General features: G+C 42.8%; 1 protein-coding gene across 13 annotated transcripts in view; it reads left to right on the forward strand.

Annotated features, from left to right (window-relative positions):
• Phf21a (PHD finger protein 21A) overlaps nucleotides 1-27,271 on the forward strand; it is a 155,475-nt gene that overhangs the window by 105,170 nt on the left and 23,034 nt on the right. For 7 of the 13 annotated variants that reach the window (XR_003843504.1, XR_003843508.1, XR_003843501.1 and 4 more), the window contains 4 exons: nucleotides 13,111-13,371; nucleotides 19,778-20,029; nucleotides 20,990-21,079; nucleotides 22,762-23,055. Coding sequence is in view for 1 of the 13 variants with exons in the window: in XM_021192490.2 (XP_021048149.1) it covers nucleotides 13,111-13,371; nucleotides 19,778-20,029; nucleotides 20,990-21,079; nucleotides 22,762-23,055 (897 nt within the window). In the remaining 12 variants the exon portion in view is untranslated. The remainder of the gene's footprint in view (nucleotides 1-13,110; nucleotides 13,372-19,777; nucleotides 20,030-20,989; nucleotides 21,080-22,761; nucleotides 23,056-27,271) is intronic. The other 6 variants (XR_003843510.1, XR_003843507.1, XR_003843509.1 and 3 more) reach the window with 3 other exon arrangements.

The following is a 27,271-nucleotide window of genomic DNA, read 5'->3' on the forward strand; positions in this document are numbered from 1 at the left end:
TTTTTTTTTGGTTTTTTGAGACAGGGTTTCTCTGAGTAGCCCTGGCTGTCCTGGAACTCACTCTGTAGACCAGGCTGGCCTCGAACTCAGAAATCTGTCTGCCTCTGCCTCCCGAGTGCTGGGATTAAAGGCGTGCGCCACCACGCCCGGCTCGACCTTGTCTTTTATTTGAGACCCTACTTTCTCTGTTTCCTTCTCTGCATACATATAATATTCCAACAGTTTTTCTGTTAACATTATAAAGAATATAGTAGTCTTATTATGTGAGTATCTTGTGTCCCCTGAAACAGTCTTCTTAAAGAACAGGCATATGCACTTCTTTTTCACATTGATGCCAATAGAGATATTTACTGAATATCCCCACCCCATATCCTTGGTCTGCTCATAACTCTATTCATAGCTCTAGCATCTTTCAAAATTAAGGTGAGAGGGTGATTAGTGAAGTACATGCAGAACAGCAAGCAAATTAATAGTTGTGGATGATTCATTCACAGGACGCTCTAAGAACCTTTCCTAAATTGCATTAAACGTGTGGGTTAACATCACAGATAGAAACTCACAGAAGACTGTATGGTTTGTATTATGGTTCATCCTCTTGTCATCTGAGATTTAGCAATCTTTTCAGCCTCTCTCCTCATATGCATGTATATTCCTGGGTAGCAGGCTGATTGCTGCTGATGGTACTAAAATGTTTTGATAGTAGCAAAACTGCACTGCCTTCTTCCTCATGAACCCAGCGCTGTGATGACCTGTTTGCACATGGGCCCGTGGTGTATCATTTTTCCTTGTATAGGAACAATAGAATAAGGTCTGACTCTAGTTGATTGAAGTGGTAGTTTTAGATTCCAGTAAGAGGACCTATTGCCGGTGAGGGAGGTTGAAATTGCAGAATGAGTTTCAGCGTGAGGCAGGTCTGCCCAGCTGCAGGTTGATTTGCTCTGTGAGACAAGGAGCACACATAAACAGATGGCCCAACAATGAGTCAAAGCGACAGATCCTGAATAGACACGCTATCTTTTGCCTGATTCTTAACATGATTCTAAAGAGTGGAATTTTATCCTGCCACCTGAAGGCTAAAACCAAGCATTTAGTGAAAGAAATTCCACTCGTGAAGAAATGAAAAGCATGTGTTGTTAGGCAGAGGAGAAGCCTGACTATCACTGGGTCTGGACACTGAGAAGCCAGCAGTTGCAGGAATAGGTGTGAGCTGGCTTTACTTTTGGTGTGTGCACATTCAGCATCATTCTGCTGTGAACACACCAACATGTGGCACAGTAAGAAGAGAGTGAATTGATGTCTCTGACACTGGGTTTTAAAAACACACAAGCCTTTTGTTGTAAAAACTTATCTCATATTGAGGTTAAGGAAAGCTTTTTTTCAAAAAACACCTTTGTGGTAAGCATTATAGAAATATACCACAATCTAAGTTTGTAATGGTTTAAGCAAGGGAAAGTGTTCATCGTCAGCATATGAGAGGTTCTACAGAGCACCTCTCTGCCAAACACTTTCAGAAGAACTTAAGCATCTAATTTTCAAAATCAAGATTTTGCAGAAGATGTAAATACTTGTAATCCCAACACTTCAGAGACTGAGATGGGATGCTGAGAAATTTGAGGCCAGCCTGGGCTACATAGAGTTCCATATCTCTCTGGACTATATAGTAAAATCTTGGCTCTAAAACAGAAGAGAACGTACTTAAAGATGCCTGGTGAGTGAACGGATGTGCTGCTTGAACTCTGAACCTTCAGTCCTCGTTGTAGGTTGTGTTGAATTTTATGCTCATGCCCCCCTGTGTGCACATATGATTCAAGAGGCAGAGCTAACAGCAAGCCACATTGTTGGGATGACTGCTGATATTCCTCAGGTTTCTGTAGTTAGGATTGCAAAGATGCAAGATATGGTGGTGAAAAACTTACTCTGAAATGCTGAAAGGGTTACAGAGCCATTGGTTGAGGTGGTACAAATATAGCTACCTTTTGTTTCCCAAATAATTGGGACCCTATTGAAGATGAATTGTGCCGGCATCTACTTTCTAAACTGGCTTTCATTTTATCTGCTCAGGCATGCACCCTAACCTCTGCTTAGGGCAGGGAGGCACTAATCTGCTTCTGTGCACTTGGAGAGGAACGCTGGCAGTGCATGGAAACTCCAGGGGATGCATTAGTAATGGAATTTTTTCTCTCACTCTCAAAAAGGAAATCATTTATGTGGCCGCTGTCTAGAAGAATGCAAATAGACATTGGTTGTTGTTTTCTAAGTCAATCACTGAGCAGAACATAAAAGAGAAATTCCTTAACAACTAAATACCCCCAAATACCTACTCTTTACCCGTCTGTAGACCCAGTGTGATATAATTTAATGTAGGTCACCTTGGAATTGTGTTGCCCTATAAGCTTTAGTGTATCTGATATTATGTTCTGTGTCTCTTACCATTATTAAAGCCTCAAAAACCAAACAACAACAAGAACAAAAAACTACTGAAGTGGTTGTTTTAACACTGTGAAGTTTATCAGAAGATCTTTAGATCACATCTGTTTAAATCAGTTCCCATCATTCCAGCTTTCTGGTTTGGGTTTATCTTTGCCTCCAACTGAATCTGTGAGCCAGTAACAGCACTGCACACAGCTTCTGCTTAAGTCTACAGCATTAAAGGACTCCTTTTGTTGCTGCGCTGTTCTTGCAGACTTGGTAGCGCCTTATCAAATGCAGCCAGTTGGTGCTGCTGGTCTGAAAGCACAGGAGAGCTCTCATGCGGAAGGTTAATGGGTGTAATTATAAAGAAAAACGAACTGCTCACCTACTCTATCTCTCTCTCTCTACCTGCACCACGAGTGACAAGTGCTCTGATCTTCTATAAACCCTGGAGCAGAGGTTTAACCGTCTAAAATTATGACAGTATGACTGTCACACAAACAAGCATCCTGTGAAGTATAGGTATACACCCTGTGAAGAAATGACGCCTTCCTGTTACAGGAGCCCTGCTTAGGACAGGGGCGCCTCAACCACAGGAAGAGCTGCTTGTTAAACATTGTACTTCTGTGTTGCTTCTTCATTTCCACTCAATTTGTTCCATTTTCTTTTCCTAAAGGAGCTTTCTTCCCTCCCTGAGTAGTGGCAGAGCTGACAGCCTGCACACAAGTGGGTCTGTCTCACTGAACTATGAAATAACAGATAGTCCTTCCCTGCCCTCCAAGCAGTCTGTCTCACCTGCCCCAGACCATCCTTAAACCACCTGGAGTAGACACAGAGCCTTGATCATGCTGGGCAAGTGTTCTTTCTACCACGGAGCTACACTGGCACCCCCAGCCTTAGGTTCTTTGAAGGGTATGCAAATAATCATCTCTTGTCACGTTCAGCACTGTGAGCAGATGTAGAGAGCTCAGGTAGCACCTGAGCAAGGTCCCTCTACCATCCCTCTGCAATCCTGAGATTATGTCCATTTCTATGAGTTCAAGACAGAGTTAGATCCTAATGTTCTTTAGTTGAAAATATTATGGGAAATATTTTTAATAGGGAAAATGTGATGAGGCAGGGCAAGAATAGAGAAAGAGCAGGTGATGTCCAAGGGTTACTAGGATCATGCTACCAGGCCATGTTATGAAATTTCCCTGCTGCTAGAACATCTAAAGGGTGAGCTAAGCAGAGCTGGGCTTCAGTTGATAGGGTGCTTTTGCCAGCTCAGCATAGAATTTAAATGAGGCATTGAAGAAGGACTTAAATTCAACAACCCCCCTGACATCTTGTTCCTACAAAGCCTGAAACATAGCACTCTTGGCTAGGCTGTGCTGCCCTCTGAGATGAGTAAACCCAGCATCACATACATGCATAGGTACATATATGCATATGCACATACATGTATGCCTGTGGACGGTGCACACCAATGATGGCTGTGTCACTCTTGCAGCAGCCCTACTGACCTAGCCCTAGACCTGCCTGAGTGCTGGGGGAGGGGCAGCAGGGTCCTTAGGAGCAGATCTGAAGGCAGGGAGGCCTAAAAACCTGTTTGTGTGGTTTGTAGTATTATACTCTAGCCATTCTGCACATGCATATGGTCTTGATTATCCACATTCTTTTTTTTTTTTTTTTTTGAAGGAAGGAAGGAAGGACACACCTATACAGTTTTTATGGTAATAAGATAAATCTGTTAATGATAAAGGCCCAGTGTGGTGGCACACACTTTAGGCCCAGCATTAAGGAAGCAGATGCAAGTAGTTCTCTGTGAGTTCAAGGTCAACCTGGTCTATGTAGTGCCAGGACAATGGAGAAGATGTGTCACTTTGAGGACTCTGTCTGTCTGTCTGTCTCCCTCTCTCCCTCCCCACCCCCTGCCTTCCATCTTGCCAATAAGATGTAAACTAAACTCTCAGCTACTGCTCCAGCACCAGGCCTGCTTGCTTGCCACCATGCTTCCAGCCATAATAGCTGTGGACTGACCCTCTGAAACTGTCAGCAAACTCCCAGTTAAATACCTTCCCATTATAAATTGCTGCTTTGGTCATGGTGTCTCTTCACAGCAGTAGAACAGTGACTATGACATGCATTATGCTCTGCATACCCCGCCACACGCAAGTTAAATAAATGAACATAATAATTTTTTTAACCTAATCACTTAAAAATGAACATTGAAACATTTGACTTGAACCAGGTGTGGTGGCATGTACCTTCAACACCTGCGAGGCAGAGGCAGGCAGATCTCTGTGAGCTTGAAAACAGCCTCGGTTAGTGAGTTCCAGGTCAGCCATAGTGAGACATTGTTTTTAAAAAAAAAACAAAAAACAAAACTCCAAACCAGCTCTTTTTTGTAGCATCCCCTAGGCAGTTGACTGTGTCAAGAATGAAGGTAAATATTTCCTTCCTAACAACTGCTGTCAGAAGCTCATCACAAGCTTCATATGTTCTATGAGAAGGGCATGGTCACCGAAGTAGCTGCTGAGGTTCTTTGTGAAGACTGGAAGCAGCACTATGTGGTTATGAATCAGTGGTGGGAATGACAAACAAGGTTTCCACACGAAGCATGGTATCCAGACCCACATGGCAGAATGAGCCTGCGGCTAAATAAGGGCCGGTCTTGCTCTAAACCAAGGAGAACTGGAAGGAGGAAGCACAGGTCTGTTTATGTTCTCAACTTGGTTACTGTAAAAAAAAGGAGAGGAGAGGAGAGGAGAATATTCCTGGACTGACAGATACTACTGTGTTTCCTTGATTGGGGTCCAAAAGAGCTAGTAGAATCCAAAAGCTTTTCAGTCTCAAAAAAAAAAAAAAAAAAAAAAAAGATGTCTACCGACATGTTGTCAAAAATCCCTTAAACCAAAGAGGTAAGAAGCCTAGGATCAAAGATTCAGCGTTGTGTTACTCAACATGTTCTGCAACATAACCACTAAAGTACAAACCACACACTAAGATAAACAAGGAGGCTTCAGAATGTGCTAAATTTTTGGCCAAGAGAATAAAGGAAGCCAAAGAAAGCTGCCAGGAGCAGATTGCCAAGAGAAGTAGGCTGTCCTCTCTGAGAGTTTCTTTTTCTAAGTCTGAGTCCAGTCAAAAATAAGTCCTTAAGAGTAACAAATAAATAATCAGACTATGAAACAAACAAAACATTTGATTTGATGTTTCAAAAGTCCGTGATTGCAATGTAATTAACATGTGAAATAAAAGTAGCATTTAACTGTCAAGTTGAGTTGAAAATTTATCTCCTCAAATTGTATTACTTATTGTTTACATCTCTTGTTTTCACACTTACTAAGCATTCTCCACCATTAATATGTTGCATCTTTAACATTTCCTGAAGCAAAGAGGGCAGTATAGTATAGCTTGGGGTTTTAAGGAGACAGAAAAGATATAACTGTGAGGAGACTGGCTTCTGACTCTGGCCCCTTTTGTCTTTTAATATAAATATGGTGGCTACTGTTCTGAGCATACAGTGTTCCTTTGTAATCTGTCTTACTACTGTTTGGCCCTGACATGCTTGTCTTTATTTTATATTTCTGGTAGTGGGTATTGAACTGGGTCCTTGAATGTATGACAGAAGTGCTCTGCCACCACACTGCCACTCAGCATATGTGCTGTGCACTGGGCTCTGTAGCTGTCTCTTGAGACTAACTACAGCCACATCCTTTCCTATTATGAATAAAAGGCAGTCTTCAGGCTCCTAGGGCCCCTAGCTATAGGTAAAGTTCCATTGTAGCAATATTATTAGTGTTTCATTGCCATACATACCAAATTTGGTAAGAAACTGGGTGATGTTTACCTGTTAAGAGTGTGAATGAACTAAGTAAGAAAATTAACTGCTTTTCTAATAGGCTTACAGTGTTAGAGATGTAGTGTAGATCTCAGAGATGTGGATGGAGCTCTAGTCTGTAGAGATGGCTTGTAAAATCCACTAGTGCAAATAACCATGTGTGCATGTGTGATGGAGTGTGTTAAAACAATCTCCCTCTAGTGCCCAGGTTGACATTGAACTCATGGAGGCCTTCCTGCTTCAGCTTCCTGAGAGCTAGAATCAAAGGTTTGAGCTACTGCACCTGGCTGAAGTGTATGTTCTGAAAGAATAAACCCAAAGGCTTTTTTAATTAAGACGGTAAGCCACAGTCTGGTCAGTATCATGACATATGTGTTCTCTGCCATCTGTTAAACATCCACACTGACGATTATTGGAAAAGGCTTTGGTAATGTGAACTCTCCTGCTCCTTGACTCGCTTCTAACAGTCTGTTCAAATTCTGTGATGCTTTGCAGAAGCTATTTGTCTGATTCTAAGTAAAACTCATCTCATAGAGCTTGAGGAACGCCTTCTAGTGTCTGCCAAATAAATGCAATGCTACCACTAGTGCTCCTCCTCCTCGTCCTCCTCGTTCTCCTCTGCTCCCCCTCCTCCTCTTCTCCCCCCTCCTCCCCCTCCTCCTCCCCCCTTCCCTGTTAGAATTCTATCTCATACTCCCCTGGGAACATTCTTGCCAACAGCATCACTGCATGTTCTTTGATTGAATTTTGTTTATTGCATTACAGGAGGAGTTTACTGTGAGCTTACTGCTTTCTTCCCGTAGTTTTGTTCATAAAATGATATTGTGTGTTTCTGTTCACAAAATGGCAGAATCTTCATTTAATTCTCTGTTTCTTTAAACAGCACATACCTTTTGCTCAGAACTGTAGTTTGATCCCTAATGTCAGCAACACAGGTAGTTTTGTTTTATGTTTGTTTCATGTGAACATAGGGTCTCTACTCATTCTAGGCTGGCCTAAAATCCTCCTGTCCCCACCTCCTGGGACAGTGCTGTCTAGGATGACATGCTGTGCCACCATGCATGGCTATATAGACTATAAGTATATGGCACATTCTGAAGACTGTCATGTCTGTTTGCCACTTCCTGTTAATGAATATGGTGTTAACCATAAATGCAGTAGTTGAAGTTCAATCGGACAACAGAAAATCCTCCTCCCTTAGGTTAAGACACTCCCTTAACCCATTTGAGAAATTCTGATACCAACAAATAGAAAATTTCCCAGGTTGGTTTCTCTATCACATAAAATGTAATGCCCTAGTTTAGTTTGAGCAGTGGGTCTGCAGGTCTGGACGTGCATTCATGGTATTTTAGGTGTGGGGACAAATGTGACTGATTCTTCACATTTTAGTTTCAAATTTTCTCTGTCAGCCCTTTATTTAAAGATATAAAGGTCACAGTCTCAGATTATACATCCTCATCCTCATAATTGGTTCAGAATAAAGTTGCGTAGAGCACCCAGCTAGTTGAGGGAGCTTGAGCAGCAGCAGAGATCTGAAGCACCAGTACCAAGCTGTGGCGGGAGAGGCCTAGTGCTTGAGTTTCTTCTGAGAGATGCTCTCTAGAATGTGTGCACTGCTGTGATGGAGGAAACAGGGAGTAGTTTGACTAGGGAGTGATGGGCTGGTCCTCCGCTTCTCCATCTCCTTCTGTGCTCCAGGGAACTTGGAAGAACTGCTTGAGATAGCAGGAAGATGAGCCTGTATTCTGTTTATTGGATCTATATGACTGTGTATTTTCCTTTCAGACCCATCTTGCTGTTATGTGAACATGTTGATAGTATCACTGAAGGTCACAGGATTGATCACCAAGACCCTGTGAACTCGTCTGTCTGAATAAGCCCTGATGAAATTGGGATGCAAGAGTCAAGGAGGTCAGGGGCTGGTCACAGGCTCAGTCTATGGAGTGCTTGACAGAGGGATTGACAGTGGACACAGGCTGGCCTGTTGTTATAGAAAGTACACTGAAGAGAGAAAGTCTGCAAGTTATTTGTCTCTCCCATCTACCATCATTCTTTCCAAATTTTTTTTCTTTTCCTTTAATTCCTACTTCCTTTTTAAGGACAAAACAATAAATTTTTTTAAAGATTTATTTATTTTATATATGTGAATAAACTCTTGCTATCTTCAGACACACCAGAAAAGGGCATCAGATCCCACTACAGATGGTTTGAGCCACCATGTGGTTGCTGGGAATTGAACTCAGGACCTCTGGAAGAGCAGTCAGTGCTCTTTTTGGTTTTTCGAGACAGGTTTTCTCTGTATAGCCCTGGCTGTCCTGGAACTCACTCTGTAGACCAGACTGGCCTCGAACTCAGAAATCTGCCTGCCTCTCCCTCCCAAGTGCTAGGATTAAAGGTGTGCGCCACCACGCTCGGCCAGTCAGTGCTCTTAACCAGAGCCATCTCTCCAGCCCCAACAACAGATCTTTTAAACCACACACCTTTAATGCCAGCACTCTTGAGGCAGAGGTAGGCAGACTCCTGTGAGTCAGAGGCCAGCCTGGACTACACAGTAGGCTCCAGGACAGCCAGGGCTATGTAGACAGACCCTGTCTCCAAAATTATGTAATAGTTATTAATACTACTCTTAAAAAAAAACTTTGAAACTGTTTAGTAATGTCAAATGCTAGTTTGTGATATTTAGTCTTTTTTGAGAACTTCAGGATAATGAGCTGAGATAATTAGCCAAAGATTTCTCTCATATGTGAACACCATTGAAAAATCTCCTGTTTATACCAGTGTTACCTCCAAAAATGGCTGGCAAACAAACAAACAAACATCAAAACAAAACAACATGATTTCCTTTGCTCAGACCACAGTGGTGAACTTGTAGGTCCATGTCCTGGGGGCAGTGAGAGGGCCCTTTGTGGGCATTGAGAACTTCCTGACCACACTTGGTAAGGGCTTCTGAAACACTGTCACTGTCTTCTCTCACTTTCACTGCATCTGCTGCTCACTTGTGTCCACATCCCTCTGGAGTGTGGGACTTAGAGCAGCTGCCTTGCTGATGGTGTGCAGGGTACCTCTGCCCGAGGAGTGCGTCTGCACTAGGGTGCCCTGCAGCAGAGCTTTTCTGCTCCCATCCTTGGTTTTGACTGCATGTGTACATTTAGTGACAAGAGACAATACTGCCCAAGCCTTGAGCTTTCAAACTTTCAGACATACACAAACACAGCCATGTATTGTAATTGGCAAATACAGCGAGGACAGGAGGCCAGGCTGGTCTGATCTGGGAAATGCTTTGAAATACTGGAGCTGTCTTCTACAGAAAGCTTTACCCAGCTCACATGATCCGACCCATCCAACACACAGGCCTTTTTCCTTCCTCCTGAGGACTGATGCAACCTTGCAAGTATTTTCTGTAGGTTTCCCTCCCCACCAGCAGGTCCCATGGCTTGTTTTAGGCTCTGGGGAGGAGCAGTTACAAATGCACCCTGGTTCACTTGACTGGCACTCTGCTTCTGGCTCTGACTGGCTGTTACCCTGCTCTAGGCATGTGGCTGAAAAATTCTCTCGCCTGTATCTCTCTAGTTCTTGTCTCCGCTGTTGCCTGCTGTTGCACACAGCACTGGGAGCAGGTCCTGGGTTTTATATCTTCTTTGTAGTTCACTTCAGTAGGCAGTAATCACTAAGGAGTTCCTAAAGACATCTGTAGAGGATAAAGATGAGCGTCCTTTTGAACCTGGTACAGTAATTATCTAGTCGTTTTCCTGCACTGTTTCCTTCAGTGTCTCCCCCCACTTCTCTTTTTCTTTGGCAAGTTTTCCTCCTGTTCCCCTCTTCCGGTTTTGGTTTGGTTTGGTTTGGTTTTTGATTTTTGTATAAGCTCTTAGAGTCTGTCTCTCCTGGGAGAGTGCTGTCTAGGATGACACGCTGTGCCACATGGATGATAATTGTATGACACACTCTAAGGACGGTCATGTCTACTTGCCACATCCTCAGTGTTAACCGTAAACACAGTAGTTGAAGTTCAGCTGAACAACAGAACACGTCCTCCATCACTGAGACGCTCCCTTAACCCACTTGAGAAATTCTCATACCAACAAATATATTTTTTTCCAGGTTGTTTTCTCTGTTCACATAAAATTTAATACCTGGTTTTATTTGAGTAGTGGATATCTGGTGGTGAGGAAGACTGAAAGCAACCTTAATAAATTATTTCATTCTTTTTTTTTTTTTTTTTTTTTTGGTTTTTAGGACCGGGGTTTTTTTTTTTTGCCTTGGCTGTCCTGGAACTCACTTTGTAGACCAGGCTGGCCTCGAACTCAGAAATCCTCCTGCCTCTGCCTCCCGAGTGCTGGGATTAAAGGCGTGCGCCACCACGCCCGGCAAATTATTTCATTCTTAAACGTTGAGCCGTTCAGACAGGCACCCAGTGTTAACTAACAGTGCTCATGGATACCTGCAGCACCCACTTCCCTGAACTCCAGCACTTCCATTTCAATGCCCTCAATACTTGAGAGATATCATTTTGAAGACCAAATGTTAATTTTTTTAACCACTTGAAAGTTTATTAATTTTTTTACTCTGCATATGTCTTCTGCAAAAAATCTTGAACTGCATCTAAAAAAAATTTCCCCTAAAAGGCAGTACTATTATGGGGTATAATGTACAGGTTAGTCCCCTCCCCAAAAGTGTCCTTTATGTGGTATTTTACTATTCCACCATGCTAAGTGAGGTAGCCTGCGGGTTTGGGTTCTTTAGAGAATATGGGTGGCAAAGTTGATTAGAGCCACATGAGTAATTTGCAAATTAGCCTAACTGTTCTGGATTCACTTGACCCTTTACTGAAAGTTTTTATTTGAGAGCAAGGGGTATATTTGCATTGGTAGAGTGCTTGACCAAAATACATGATGCCCCTCGTTTGACCCCCAGCATGGTATAAACTAGTTGTGGTGGTGACATCTATATTCCCAGAACTCCAAAGATGATCAGTTCAGAGTCATCCTTGACTACCACACAGTGAGTTTGAGACTACCTTGGGATACCTAAGAACTTATCTCAAAAAGTTAATCAAAAGTATACCAATTTTAACTAGGACTAAGCTTCATTATCTCCAGTCATAATCTGTCTCAGGAGTATCAACCTTTTGTTATCAGAACTAGCAAACTGCAGCTGAGATGAGTTCACTGTGCAGCTCCTCTGAGCCAGTGACTGGTCTTCAGTCCTTTGCACACTCTGCAGGGAGTGAGGACATTGGTTTACAGCATAGTGCTCTCTACAGAGTAGAGACGTTAACCAACCCTGCATTCATAGCACTTTCCTATGAAATATATTTTTTTATGAAATGTATTCTTTCTAGAGTCGGGCACTGTACCTGCCTAGCACACATGAGGTCATCCCTGTACTAGTGTTTCTCAGCCTTCCTAATGATGCCTCCCTTTAAGGAGCTAGCTCCTCAGGTTGTGGTGACCCCCCAACCTAAAATTATTTCACTGTTACTTCATAACTGTAATCTTACTACTGTTATGAATCATAATGTAAACATCTGTGTTTTCTGATGGTCTTAAGCCCCTATGAAAGGGTCATTGGACCCTAAAGACTTTGCTACCCACAAGTTGAGCACCTCCGCCGTACACTAAAAAGAAAGGAAAAGCAGGTAGGCAGAAGGGATAGATTATTATAATAATGAAAATATCTAAAAACATGTCTTTTTTTATAATTTAAGTACAATTTAGGATGTTTATAAGACCTTGATTTTAAATTTTCTTTCTTGTTTTTTTATTTAAAATTTTTTTCTTTTTTACTAAGGTCTCACTATGTAGCTCTAGTTGTCCTTCGAACACACTACATAGTTCAGGCTGGTCTGGAACTCAGTGAGATCTGCCTGCCTTAGCCTTCTGAGTACTAGGATAGCATGTGCCACCAGATCCAGTTTGACTTTAAATTTCCATCCCATGTATAAACTTCTACTCTGCCTAAACAGATAGTATATGATGCTATGCATATGTTGCATACATGTCTAAAATCTGTCCCAGTGAAGAAGTACCACTCTGTAGTTATACATTTCAGTAATTTAGAATACTTTGTGTTTATATAGCATATAGCAGTTTCTTTATTTAAAAATAAGGCTGAGAGAGAGAAAGAGAGTGTTCCTATGGATAACCTGGGGCCTTGCATACATTTTACAAGAGCCATGTCCTAAACCCTACTTAATGTTTCAAACTGGAAGAGATACATGATGCTTGCTAGAATAGTTAAAATGTCAGATGAAATAATTTAATAATGACCAGTAACGTGCCAGTTACAGTTCAGTGCATTCTATATAGATTAGCTCATTTATTGCTCATAAGGTGTACTTTTATCGCTTTTTTACAGTCCAGGACACTAAGGAACAGGTGGGTTAAAAATATCCACCCTACAGCCTATAAACTGGGCTTGAGTTAAGACATCGTAGCTCCAGTGCTCCTGCTGTGCTGTTCTGCTCTCTACCTCACAGGCTAAACTGATAAATAGCCAAGAAATATGAACTGACTGTAGTGGCTCAACCCTATAGTCCTAGCATTGGGAAGCTGAAGCAGGGCACTGAGTTCAAGGCCCACTGGACTGCATAGTGAAGCCACCTCAAGGAAGAGATGTGGGCAGGGAAGTAAGGAAAAGTGAGGAAGGAGGAGGAGGGGAGAGGCAAAAGCATGGTCTTTGCTTCACTGTTTAAATCTGTGTGCCTCCATTTCCTTAATAACACTGGTTTCATATTAATGGAAATCTATAAGGTTCGTTGGGTTCCTTGTGTTAGAATCTGTGTTAGGTATGGTGCTGACGAAGCTAGTTGTAGAAAGACATCTGAAAACGAAGAACTTTCTGATAGATTTTCGTTTGTCTTCATTTGGTAGAAAAGAGTAGTTGAACAGCTGCGCAAGAACCTGATAGTCAAGCAAGAGCAGCCGGACAAGTTCCAGATACAGCCATTGTCACAGTCTGAAAACAAACTACAAACAGCACAGCAGCAGCCACTACAGCCACTGCAGCAGCAGCAGCAACAGCAGCAACAACAGCAGCAGCAGCAACAGCAACAGCAGCAGCAGCAGCAGCAGCAGCAGCAGCAGCAGCACGCCCAGCAGTCAGCACCACCGCCTAGTCTGACTGCATCACAGGTAACAGTGTGGGTGGAGCAGCCAAGGCTGAGTGTTGGGTAGTGGTTGGTCACATAGAACTGGGTTATATTTCAACTACCCTAAGCTCAGCTAACACTAAACAAGTTTTCTGGATTTTGTTTGGGGTTTTTACTATCATTGACATAAGAATCAGTTAAATTCACCTGCAGAAGGAAAAGCCTTCTAAGGAGCAGAAGTTTAATTAAATTAAATTATTGGGTTGGTAATGAAGCTAGGGGCTCAACTAACATTCATGAAGCCATGAGTTTGATCCTCAGTACTACATAAAGCCAGGTGTGGTGGTGCATGCTTGTGATCCCAGCACTCTGAGGTGGAAGCAGGGGGATGAAAAAAATCAGTTAACGACCCTTGACAACACATCATGTTCAAGTTTGAGGCTACCTTGGGCTTTGTGAGATGCTATCTCAGAAAGCCGCAGGAATGATTTCCATTTGGAGATTTGTGGGGTATTTATTTAAATATGTTCTAAAGTGACCTGGTCCCTTCTGTAATTGTTCTTCTACAACTCTTAGCAATTATGCATGGAGCTATTCCAGGACCCATGCTTTGGGAACCATGTAGGAAGAAGCATTACAAAGGGTGCTATGTTTTTATTATCCATAGACAAAGTGTTCAAGTCCACTTCTTGAGAATGTGCATTAGTTCTAATAAACTGGTAGAGATCTGAAATGAGGTTGCAGGTGAGCCTTAGAGCTAAGTGGGAGTGTCATATCCTAGCCTGATGTAGCTGTGGAAATGTTTTACTGAAAAGGGCATTTAATCTAGCATAGAATGTGAGGAGAGAATTAAGATACACTGAAAGGGCATATTTGGAACTGACATTTGATTAAGAAAATTATTCAAGCTTGACCTCTATACATACATTCATACATACATACACACACACACACACACACACACACACACACACACAAATAAACAAACAAGTGAGCAAATGAATGAATGAGTGAATGAATGAGTCTAGTGAACAGTAATATGTGTCTTCTGAAACACACCCACACTGAGTCTTCATTATGTATACAGAGGACAATTGAGTTTACTTATCTACTTATTATTAGTAGACCGAGAACAAACTTTCGTGTACAAAATTTTTAAAGCCAAGAATTAAACCAATTATACAAACACTAAAGACATACATAACACGTAGTGTGCTGTAGAGCCAAAATTGAACCCAGAAGTTCTAAATGAAAAATCTGTCCATTCAACTACTTTTCTGTAGTGCCAAACACTACCATGAAAGGCAATGCCAGTACAGTATGAAACCTAGGACGAAAGAGAAGTCCCTGGTGCTGGTGCGTTGGTTCAGCGGTTCTGAGCATTTGTTGTTTTTGCAGAGGATCAGGATTTGAGTCCTAGCATCCATATGGCTTCTTGTACCTGTCTGCAACTCCAGTCCCAGGCACCCAACACCCTCTTCTGACCTCCAAGGGCACCAGGCCCACATGTGGTGTATATATGGATGTTCAGACAAACACTCATACACATAAAATAGTAAAGTAAATAAATCTAAAATAAGTTGTTTAAGTCCCTGTCTTAAGTCAGAGAACAAGAGCACCAAACACACTTCTCCATTAATCACCCCAATACTATATGTAAATTAGGCTTGTTTTTCTCCCCAACAGGGTCTTACTATATAGTTCTGGTTGACCAGAACTGTGTAGACAAGGCTAGTCTCTCAAACTCAGAGATTCGCCTGCCTCTACATGTGGGGTTATTTGCCTGGATATATGTTTGCAGTCCACATGCATGCAGTGGCTTGAGAGGCAGAAGAGGCCATTGGATCCCCTGAGTCTGGAGCTACAGCCAGCTGTGATCTTTCCAGGCCATTCTTTAAGGCCCCTGAGTGTCCGTAACTTCTCACAGATTGCTTCTGAGTTTGCAGACGGCATTATGGATGTAGATAAGGCAGTTAAAAAAAATATGGACTTTACACAAAGTAAATTTGGGTTCTACAGAAGATGTTCAGTGGTTAAGTTTGCATTGTTCTTGCAAAGGACCTGAGTTCAGTTCCTAGTTCCCATGTCCAACAGCCCACAGCCACCACAGACAGCTGCACTCAAATGTTCACTCTCTGTCTCTGTCTGTGTCTCTCTGTCTGTCTCTCACACACACAGACACACACACACACACACACACACACAGGACACATACATCACACGCACTAAAAGAAAGAAAATAAAAATAAAAGAATCTTTTAAAATGTTTTAATGGAGTGGACTGGAAAGTCAGCTTTGCTGCTAAGAGAGAGCCTGAACCTTCCTTACAGAGGACCCAAAATCATTTTCTCAGCACCTGTGTCAGGTGGCTCACAACTATGTCTAACTCCTGTTCCAGGGAATCTGATGCCCTCTTCTGGCCTCCCCGGGCACTGTAACTACAAACCCTGACTCAGACACTAATTTAAAAATTAGAATTTAAAATAATAGTAGAATCAAATCTTTCTTTCAGAAAAGTAAATGCAGAGGCAGACATAGTGTCATAATGTGAGCACTCAGGAGGATGAGGCAGGAGAATTAAGAATTCAAGGCAAGCCGGGGCTCCATGGTAGGTCTATCTCAAAACAACAAAAGTAAACAGAAAACAAATTACAAAAGCATGCCTTTCATTTTAGTTACTTTTCTATACCTTGACTGAGACAACATATAGAAAACAGCATTTCGCTGGAGACAGTTTGAGGGGTTAGTTCACAATCATTATGATGGAGGTGTGGCTGCTGGCCAGCAGGCATGGTACTGAAGCAGTATTTGAGAACTTATATCCTGATTCCCAAGCTGGAAGCAGAAATAAAGTGAGACTGGGCCTGTTGTGGGCTTTTGAAACCTGTCTCCCTCCCAGTGGCACACCTCCCTCACTAAGACCTCCTCCACCACACACCCCTAACCCTTCTTAAACATTTCACCAACTGGAAACAAGACATTCCAGTTCAAACTATCACACCTTTGAAGCAGCAAGGAGGCTGTCGAATGTGAAATGATGGGAGAGATACAAGGCCAGGAAAGGCAAGAGGGAGCTGCCTCTAATGCCTGATAAAACTTGGGTGCTTGGTAACCATGGGAAGGAATAAAAGAACAGCCAGATGGGAGTTTAAGTATAGCATATATCAGATACGTAGCTTCTTAAGGGATGGCCTCTGACTGATTAGAGTGGGCAAGAAGGAGATGCTAGGTGAGGGAGTTTCATATTCTAAACTGAGGGACCCTTGCTGCGAGGCAGCATCTTCTAGACACCACAGGGAAGTTGTACATGAAATCTCAACAACGTGGTTGCCTGAGCAAGACCTGAGTAATGACAGCATCAGGCTGTCAAGGCCACACCCCTAGTTGGAGAACTACATGTAGTCAGTGGAAGGTGTGTATTTATTAAAAACTGAATACAAAAATATCTTTATAAACAAAGAGGAGGGTGAGTTCTACTTGTGTTTGAGTGTACAACAGTGACTTCCTATTCAAAATTTAGCAGACACTAAAACAGATGTAGAGGTTAATTAGATCCCATAAAAGTATCCCATGGCATTCTGGTTTGTGCATTAGATCAGCTCTTTGTAAATTAAAGTGCCTCTTATCTTACGAGTTAACAGTATTAACCTAGCAAAAATACAAAGGGATTTAGCCAGGCTTTGTGGTTTACACATGTGTTCCCAGTGTTTGAGAGTCTGAGACAGGTGCATCACCCTAAATTTGAGGCCAGCTTGAGCTACCAAGTGAAACTTTGTCCCCCAAAAATCCATTTTTAGGATCCAGAAAGATGGCTCAACAGTTGAGGGCACCAGTGCTCTTGCCAAGGCCCTGGGCTTGGTTCCCAGCACTAATGTGGTTCACAGCCATTGTAACTCCATTTCCTCTCTGCTCTCCACAAGCACTTAAGCACACATGTGCTGCACACACATACATGCAGGCAACATGTGAGTACACATAAAATAAGTCTTAAATATTTTTAATTTATTAAAGTAAAACAGAAGGACTTTGCATTAGTGCTACTGCATATATGTCTGCATGAATTGCTAGCTCATAGAAGTCAAGTTTTGTTACAATTAAAGATGTTTATGGAACCATAGTACCCGCTACTTCTCTTGAAGATCATCAGACTTGAGTAGCATTATCTACCCAGGTCCAAACACAACTTCCATGAAAACCACTGTCTTTCATTCTGGACTCTCAGCCTCTCTGCATCTTCTCTTCTTCCTGTGGACAGCTGAGACATTTTCAGTATGCTTAGATGTCAAAGTTCCCTTCTTGTCTAAACCCTAACACTTCAAGAGTTTGCTCCAGGTTCCCAAATATTTTGAATGGAGTGGTAAGATTAGATAAGAAATGAGAATCTTAACTAATCCATGAGTACATTTGTTAATAATTTTTCACTGAGACATTCATACTAGGTATTTGGCCTATGTATTATGTATAATTATATAAATGTTAGAGTATATGCAATAAAATCAGCCACAATTAAATACATATAAAGGAGAATAAAATCCTGAGTTTCAGTGTGAAGTAACTTGTTAGATTTAATGTTATGAAAACATTAAGTTAATGGTAATATATAATTCAGGTAAAAATATAATATAAACACACTCAGATTTGTGTTTTAATTCGGTATTTGCTATAATAATCAGTTTAAAGTTAATCAAAATATTTGAAAATGATGGCCTCAACTAAAAGTATTCCAAACGAAAGTCCATTGACCACATGTAAAGCAATATCAACAAATAAACTGTTTTAAAATCTTTTGTCATTGGGTTCTGCTGAGCAGACCATCAGTTCACAGCCTGCGTTACACTAGGATTAAAGGCCATCTGTGATGGCTTGCTCACTTACCTCTTCAAAAGCTCTTTGTATTCAAGCATTTTAAATTGAAAGATGAAACTGATAGCATACTGTGCTTAAAACTCTTTATACAACAGCTGGCTTTGTGAGATAGCCTTTGCTGCTGCACACTCTAGCACTTCCGGTGATCAAATGACATTTAGCTGTCAACTGGCTGTCAACCCTGACCTGCCGCCCAGGTGCCATTTCACATTTGAGGAAGGCAGTGGTGGGAGGCACGAGCTGCCCGTGCTGTGCCGTGGGTGGTTTTAATTGTAGACACTAATAAGTCTGGTGAGGTGGGGTGGGTGAGTCCACAGCTTTACAAGTTGTTGTTGTTGTTGTTGTTGTTGTTGTTGTTAAAAGGAGGTTTTGAAAGATGAGTGTATGTACATGCAAACACATGTCAGGAAGGAAAGGTAAAGAGTTCTGTACACTCTGTATCTGGATACATGGTGCTCACATGATGTGGAGGAGAAACTTGAGGGGTTTTTCCTGGTGTGCAGAGGAGAGAGGGCTGCTGGGGAACTCCTGCAGGGCTGGGCATCTTCTCCTGACACTGCCCGGCCTGCCAGGCCTTACCACATATGGCTTAGAAGACATGATGAGTACAAGCACCGGACTGACTGTTTCAGTTTCTAATTGCAATTTATAAAAGCCAGGCGTAGCTGGTGGCTGCCAAAGTGTTCACTACATTTTAGAAGGAAAAGTAAATGTGGAATAAATGTCAGAACCAGTAAGTTGGCGATGAATGTTTGTGTTCCTGGAAGGTCTGCATCTTGAGTGACCAGCAATAGTGCCAGGTAGATATGTATGCGGTGTAATGAGGTGGTTTCTGTCACAGACATTTGTAATCATTCTAGTAAAAAGTTAGACAAGTGCAGCTTCAGAGCTCCAGAAATACCCTCTAAGTGTCAGCTGGGTCCTCACCAAAGCGCCTCCTTCAAGATCCGGGGCAGGGGCTTGTTCCCACCTTGTCAGTCCCCTGACTCTGATAGTTTCCACATCAGTTCTCCAGAGGAAGATTTCAGGCAGTGGCCTAGCCCTCCCTTTGGTATAGAAAACTGGTGTTTCCTGTCCTCGTTAACAGCATCATTCTCTGCAGCCTCTGAGGTGGCAGTTGTGCTGATCCTCCTGTGAGTTTCTCTTCTGCTCCCCCAGGGGGGGCCTCAGAAAGATAACACCTTTCCTTTGTGTCATAGAAGGCAAATTGCCAGATCAGTTGCGGTTATAACAATCAGGGATAGAGACAGTATGCAACTTACACAGGAATTAACTGACTTTATGCAGTTAGAAAACCCAGAAGCATTAAGTGGGCTCCTGGTATGTACATGTAGATGTGTACTGTCCATTCCCTTAAACCATATGTCTACATGAGGGCACACTCACTACAGTGAACTTTACTGTTTACAAGTGACCCTAACTTGAGAAACTAGAGTTTGTCTCTCTATAATAAGAAGCATGCTCTACATGCGCAAAGGCTCATAGACAAACTCGATTGTGTTGTTTCCTTTGGGAGTTCAGCAGCATACGGTTTAGTGGGGTCACATTTCGGTCTCCTAATATCTGTTCTCCGTGTCTCCTAGAAGACTGTAACTACAGCTTCTATGATTACCACAAAGACACTACCTCTCGTCTTGAAAGCAGCAACTGCGACCATGCCTGCCTCTGTTGTGGGCCAGAGACCTACCATTGCTATGGTGACCGCCATCAACAGCCAGAAGGCTGTGCTCAGCACTGATGTGCAGAACACACCAGTCAACCTCCAGACGTCTAGTAAGGTCACTGGGCCTGGGGCAGAGGCTGTCCAAATTGTGGCAAAAAACACAGTCACTCTGGTAAGCCAGCAGCTGCTACTCATGTGTTCACATGAGAGGGTTCAGGTTGTGCATTGAAGAGGGTATCCATTTTGGGCTCCTGCTGGGGTTTGAGCTCCTATCATTGCTAGCAAAGCAGACTCCCCTGTAGGCCTGTCACATGCACACGTGCACACACACCGAAATCTGAGTGATGAAACTCCCTGTGCTATATTCTGCTTTAAGGAAAACCCTCTGCTATATTCTTTTAGTTATCTTCTTCAAATGACAGAGCTCTTGGTGACTTTTTGAATAACGATCAATAATGAGTTAAAGTAGCAACAAAGTGAAGGTTTGCTGCTCACCCAGGGGTCCTTAGAGACTCAGCCCTATCCCTCAACCAGACACCAGGAGTGACAGTTCTCTATAGACTGGGCGTGGTGGCACACACTTTTACTCCAGCACTCATGAGGCAGAGGCGGGTAGATCTCTGTGAATTTGAGGCCAGCATGGTCCAGTGAGTTCCAGGACAGCCAAGGCTACACAGAGAAACCATGTCTCAAAAAGCCAGTAAAAAGGGAGAAAAAGTTCTCTGTAGAAAGAAAGCTGCTCCCTGTTGAGTAAAGCTTGTATCTCTGGGGGAAGGGAGGGGAAGTCCATGTGGACAGAGAGTAAATTTGATTTTACTTAAGATGTAGTTTTGACTCTTAAAATATAAATGTAAGAGTTCATGAGTGTAAGAAAGCCGTCCACGATTGCTGAGTGTGTGTGGTTCTGTAAGTGAGAAGACGGGTGTGCGGTTGATCACTGTATGGACAGAGAGTCTCGGTGGGAAAGGAAATAGTTTCTAAAGTGGTGTTGGTTCACATAGTGAACTGCACGGGAAGAGCAGGTGGGAGTTCTGTGTCACGTGGAAGGCAAATGCCCGTGTCCTTTGTGTGTCTGCCTCTGACACTGAATAGAGACTGCCCTCCGGTTTATTTATGTTTCCCTGTTTCTTAGCAGGTTCAAGCAACACCTCCTCAGCCCATCAAAGTACCACAGTTTATCCCTCCTCCTAGACTCACTCCACGTCCAAACTTCCTTCCACAGGTGAGTGAGGCAGGAGGAACTCCAACTGTGAGAAGTGTGGGGATATCCTCAGGGGCTTGCCCATGCAGTGAAGGGGCAGTGAAACTACCTGAGGGAAGGAAGGCGGCCAGGGTAATACCAGTGGGGGAAGCATTGTGGCGCCATTACCTTGGTTGGGGGAAATATAGCCATATTTAGCAAAGGGAAACTTTGCTAAAGGGACTAGAAGGAGAATCAACAGCCAGACGAGCCCTTATGATACTTGGCTTACAGGAGTTGGCTTAGGGGTCTGCATCGGGCTTTTCTACCCAGCAACTAGACGGACTCTGCTCCACTTGAAGCAGTCCATCCAATAGAAAGACCAAGACTTATGCTCTGAGAGTATAGCTTTCAGACACAGAGAAAAAGGAGTCTGTCTGTGAGGGGTCATACAGTACTAGCATGAGAGAAGACCATCCTCTTATTTATCAGATAGATCTTTACTGTTGGTAGCAAACGTTGTACCATGCTATTGTGTCCTGAATATGCTGATTTTCAAGACACAGCTGCAGCAGCATCACAGTTACCTATAGGGTATTAGCGTCCATAGGGGAGTACGGTAGACTGAACATGTGGATGGGACACAGACCATTCTGGACTGAGAAAGTACATTCATGATTTCCTAGAAGAGTCTACATTCAATGTGAGACCTAAAATCCCAGTAAAGTCTGTCTGATCTATTTTGAAGAAGGAATTTTTTTAAATGTCCCAGGCTGAGAGTACAAAGTAGGCTTTCATGTCTTGAGTGGAGACACACATGTATGTTCAAAAAGCAAAGGAGATGTGCTGTGGCTGTGCAGAGACCATGAGGCCACCCATGTTAGACTTAAAGAAGATCCTGGAAAAGTGCCCTGGAGAAGAGCGAGTCTGTGGATCCTCCCCATTGTGCAGAGATGTGGATTGAGTCCTAGTAGCAAGGGGGTCTATGGAAGCGTTTACAGGCAAATACTTAAGAGGACCATACTTAATGTTTTAAAGATTCCCTCTTTCTGCTGGTAGACAACAGGTTGGAAGTACTTAAGCCTGTGGACAGGAAGCACAGACAGGACATTAAAACTGGCATGAACTGATCTTTAGCGACTCTACCTGTAGTCCTAGACACTTTATACGGACTGCCTAGTTTCTTTGTTTTTCGAGACAGGGTTTCTCTGTGTGGCCCTGGCTGTCCTGGAACTCACTCTGTAGACCAGGCTGGCCTCGAACTCAGAAATCCGCCTGCCTCNAACTCACTCTGTAGACCAGGCTGGCCTCGAACTCAGAAATCCGCCTGCCTCTGCCTCCCGAGTGCTGGGATTAAAGGCATGCGCCACCACTGCCCTGCTGACTGCCTATTTTCTTTCTCACAACAGCTGTATGAAAGGTTTTCAGTAAAGAATCAAAGGTTTAGTTCATGTTTTTCAAACTAGAATCAATGTGATATGTTGGTGGATTTCATGAAGCTTTTGTGCTTCAGAAATGCATATCTATAGGTGTTGATAACAATGTTTAATGTAGTTCTTGCTACTGTATCAGTAGCAGCTGTCAAGGGATCATTTTAAGTTAACCTAAACATTCAGACTTAGAAGACTGTCATGGGCCACACTTGGTACCAGTCTGCTTGGAAACACTGGAAGACTTGCTACTTCTAGTAATACAGATTTTTTTTTTCTCTCTCTCTCTCATAGGTTCGACCCAAGCCTGTGGCCCAGAATAACATTCCTATCGCTCCAGCACCTCCTCCAATGCTTGCAGCTCCTCAGCTTATCCAGAGGCCTGTCATGCTGACCAAGTTTACACCCACAACCCTCCCCACATCCCAGAATTCCATCCACCCTGTCCGTGTTGTCAATGGACAGACTGCAACCATAGCCAAAACGTTCCCCATGGCCCAGCTCACCAGCATTGTCATAGCTACTCCAGGGACCAGACTCGCTGGACCTCAGACTGTACAGCTTAGCAAACCAAGCCTGGAGAAACAGGTACGGGCAGAGTGTGTCTGCACCTGCTGTGGCAATAGCCTTGCCCTTAAAACAGTAGCTGCTGGACGCCTTCTAAATACTCTTTGTCAAGTGTTCTTCATCTCAGCACCAAATCAGCATCCTATCACTTTATTGTATAATTCACTCACATTCAAAAAAGCCTTTCTCCTGAATTAAGTTGAATGTTTTCCCAAGGCTTCAGAGTCTTATGTAAATGTGCTCCCCCTGCTGGCTTTGATGCAGAAATTCACAGACAGGTTCCCTGCCTCAAGGAGGAAGCACCCCATACTGGAACAGAAAATGCCATGGTTGCTTTACCCACTGAGAGTCCAAGAGAGGACCCAACTGGGAGAGTCACTCAGGAGCAGTGACAAAGCAGAGAAGGGATTTCATTTCAGAAACTTCCTTGATCATCACAGAAGCATAGAACCAAATTGTAACTCTCTAGACTACATGTAGCAGACATTTTATTTTAGTTCAAACATTGAAGCCCTACCTTTTATATTTTCTAAAGTCGGATTTTTATCATAAGTTAGTAAAGTTAGTAAGTCTAGAGGAAAACTGGTAACCTCCAAAAAACCTTGAAGGCACAAGAGCAGCCATGGGGAGAAGGGATTTCTAACCATCACTCTTTCCTGTATAGACAAAGAGCAGTGACAACAGAGGCTTCAGAGAAAAACAGTTTTCAAAAAGTTGCTTTAACTAACCCTTGGCCTGCTGGGCAGTCTATAATTCCCAATCCAGGAGACTTAGGATGGAAGATGGCTGCCACCTGCTCCCAGTCCTGGCTGCAAGCCAGCACTGCCCTCTAGACAGTAGAGCACCGAGCTCCTTGACGGGGCTTCATGGTCCCATTTCCCATTGCTAAACTTCACTTGACTTTATAAAGAAAAAGTTGTTGTTGTTGTTTTTTTCATTTCCATTTTATTTTTCCATTTCCTTTTCTGATTGTATAGATATAATAGATGTGACAAGGATACAGACATCACAGAAATATAAGTTGTAGAAGATTCTCTCCCCCAACTTAAGCGTTTTCTGAAATATTTTACAAAATTTTACCTGTAGTAGTTTGTTACTATGAACATTTTTAATCATGTGCTTGTCTCAAACCATCAGTGTCCTGGGCTGTTTCTAATCACTCAGACTTGGTCTCTCATCCATGAGAAAATAGTCTCTGGTGAGTCTCAGTCTTCTGCTTGAGTGGGTGGCCAACCATGATTCAGAGAGGCTGGCCCCTGGTGGGGTTGTCACAGTCTGCCTTGGCCTTCTTGAACAGATGAATCTTGCATACATACTCCCAGACAGCAGAGTCGAGTTATAAAACTTTGTGCTCAGGAAACACACAAGACAGCTCATCACCATTCCTGTAGAGTCTGCCCAAACACCAGGAAGTGCTTTGAGGACTACTCTGAAACAAATTACTAACACCAACTAAATCAGAAGTTTTTAGACTGTGTGGCAGTCGGGCCTCGGTGCTTAAATATGGAAAGTCGTGTGCTCAAGTACAGGGGCATAAGGGACAAGTCCTTGAAGCTGTGCTGAGTCTTAGTCATGCTGTGGGGCCTCTGTGCACCTCAGAAGGTGACTGCACAGTGCCACTTTCCATCACTTCTCTTTTACCTTTTGTTAAGTAAAGAAAAAGCTTTTTGCCAGGCAGTGGTGGCACACACCTTTATCCCAGCACTCAGGAGTCAGAGACAGGTAGATCTCTGAGTTCAAGGCCAGCCTAGTCTACAAAGCTAATTCCAAGACAGCCAAGACTATACAAAGAAACCCTGTCTTAAAAAACAAAAGGGGTTGGAGAGATGACCCAGCGATTAAGAGCACACTGACTATTCTTCCAGGGGTCCTGAGTTCAATTCCCAGCAACCACCTAGTGGCTTACAAACATCTGCAATGGGATCGGATGCCCACTTCTGGTGTGTCTGAAGACAGTAACAGTGCTTACATACATTTAAAACAAATACACACACACACACACACACACACACACACACACACACACCAATTTTCATCTTATTTTTTCCATTTCTTTTTCTGATGATACAGACAGCATCCATGATTTTAAAAATGCAAACATCACAGAAATATAAATTATAGAAGATGCTCTCCCTACAGCCTATACATTTTCTATTATATTAATTTTACTACCAATAGTTAATTAGTATGAACATTTTCTATTATATACTTCCAGATATTTTCTATTTACTTGCTAACTGAACTTTAAAACAACTGAAGCAAACTAAACTAGGTCTTGGGCATCTTTTCATGTCTCTGACTTCCATGTTAATGACATCTTATGGTTTGATTTTATTAGCACGTAAGCTCTAAGTTGAAGGCCTTCTTGCTAGTAGTACGACTTTTCTCTTTGCTGGAAGGAATCTGGTCATTGCAGGTTTAGTTGGCAGGTCATCTGGCATAGCAGTCATACAGATTAGCACAGTTAGCAGGAACTCTCTCTAGACTAGGTTCTCTTCTCAGAACTCCTGACTTCAGAGCTCCCGCTGACCTTATTTTGGGTAGGCTGACATAAGGAAACAAGTAGAGGCCTGATCACAGGATTACCAAGCCTGTGTATATGGCATTCTCAAGTCTTGATAGATTTCCTCAAAGGTTATTACTATATTCACTTACTGAAGATATGTCAATGAATTCTAGGGATGTAGCTCAGTGGTGGAGCTCTGGCCCGGTATGTACAGGGACCTGGGTTTCATCTCTTATACCACCAAAAAAAAAAAAAAAAAAAAAAAAGGTCAGGTGCCAGCTACTTTGCAGCTCATGGGATTTGTATATGAAGATGAGAAGAAAAACATCAAAGCCTCAGTTTCTGCGTTTGGATCAGGCACTGAGGCTTTGCTTCAGGGAAGGACGCATGGCAGGCTATGATGATTCGTGGCCTCTCTCCCGTAGACATAGAAAAGAAGGCAGGAACGTTAAAAACCTATACTGGTCTCACATCTGTACCTGGAGTCTTCTGTTCCACCCTCACTGAAAGATCTTCAGATATGGATCTAAGAGAAGAGAGGCACTTACAGAGCTTGAAGGCTGAAGACCCTGGAACACCCTAAGGACACTGTGGGCTTTGGTTACAGACTACCCCAGTTAAGCAAGACATGCAATAAGTCCAGGTCCACAAACTGCTCTCCCCAGTGCATTTAGAGTCATGTGTACAGTGTGCTGCAATCTTTGGCTACAGCAACACCACTGTGTCCAAAAATATATACATCTCAGCTTTAAAACCTTCAGCAAGTAGTAATAGTGCAGTAAGTTGAAGGTCTTGCTCTAATATTAGCTGTTGACTGATCAGACTGGCAGCTATTAAGTGAGGTGACAGTGGCAGTTTGTTAAAATGACAGAGATGTGCTTGAGTCACACTCCTTTCTTGAGGGATTTCTCTGTCCCATGACAAGGTTTCTTTCAAAACCCAGAATGAATCTCCAATATTCTCTAGAGAAGGTTCCATCTCAAGAAAGCATTTACTTTTCCTGTCATCAGAGCAACCCATCCTCTGTTAGAGCCTAGTCATACCATGATGTGATGCCAGCACAGCTCCACACCCCGCTTCTGACTCCAGTATCAACTGCTTTCTCCATCTCTGTTGCTTCTGCTATAGTTTTGAACCCCTCAAAATTGCCTGTGAAGACAAGGGGCAACTTCTGTTCATGTTTGAGACTTTATATATGTATTGAATTTGAGCATCTAGAATATTGAATTCTTTCCAAAAGGTTTCAGTCTATGACTCCTATTGCTTTATTTAAAATGTATTTCTCAACTAATAAGATTTGAAAGCCATAGTTAGTCCTTGACTCATGGGCTGTGTAATGGCATTGTATTAGCAAGCATGAAAGCATCATCAACATCTTTGTACAGCTCCATCAGAGCTCTTGGGTGACCAGGTGCATTGACAATAACACTAATGTTTTGAAAGGGATCTATCTGAGCTGTAAGACCTAGAGTGGGCTTTCAGTGTTCATTAACTGTTGTAAACAGATGTGCAGCTTTACCTGCTTTGTGCTTCATGTGCAGAGCACAGGCAGATGTGCTTCATGTGCAGAGCACAGGCAGGTGTGCTTCATGTACAGAACATATGCAGATGTGCTTCATGTGCAGAGCACAGGCAGATGTGCTTCATGTGCAGATCACAGGCAGATGTGCTTCACGTGCACAGCACAAGCAGATGTGCTTCATGTGCAGAGCACAGGCAGATGTGCTTCAC

This window comes from Mus pahari, chromosome 3, assembly GCF_900095145.1.
Source record: "Mus pahari chromosome 3, PAHARI_EIJ_v1.1, whole genome shotgun sequence".
Classification (NCBI taxonomy): Eukaryota; Metazoa; Chordata; class Mammalia; order Rodentia; family Muridae; genus Mus; species Mus pahari.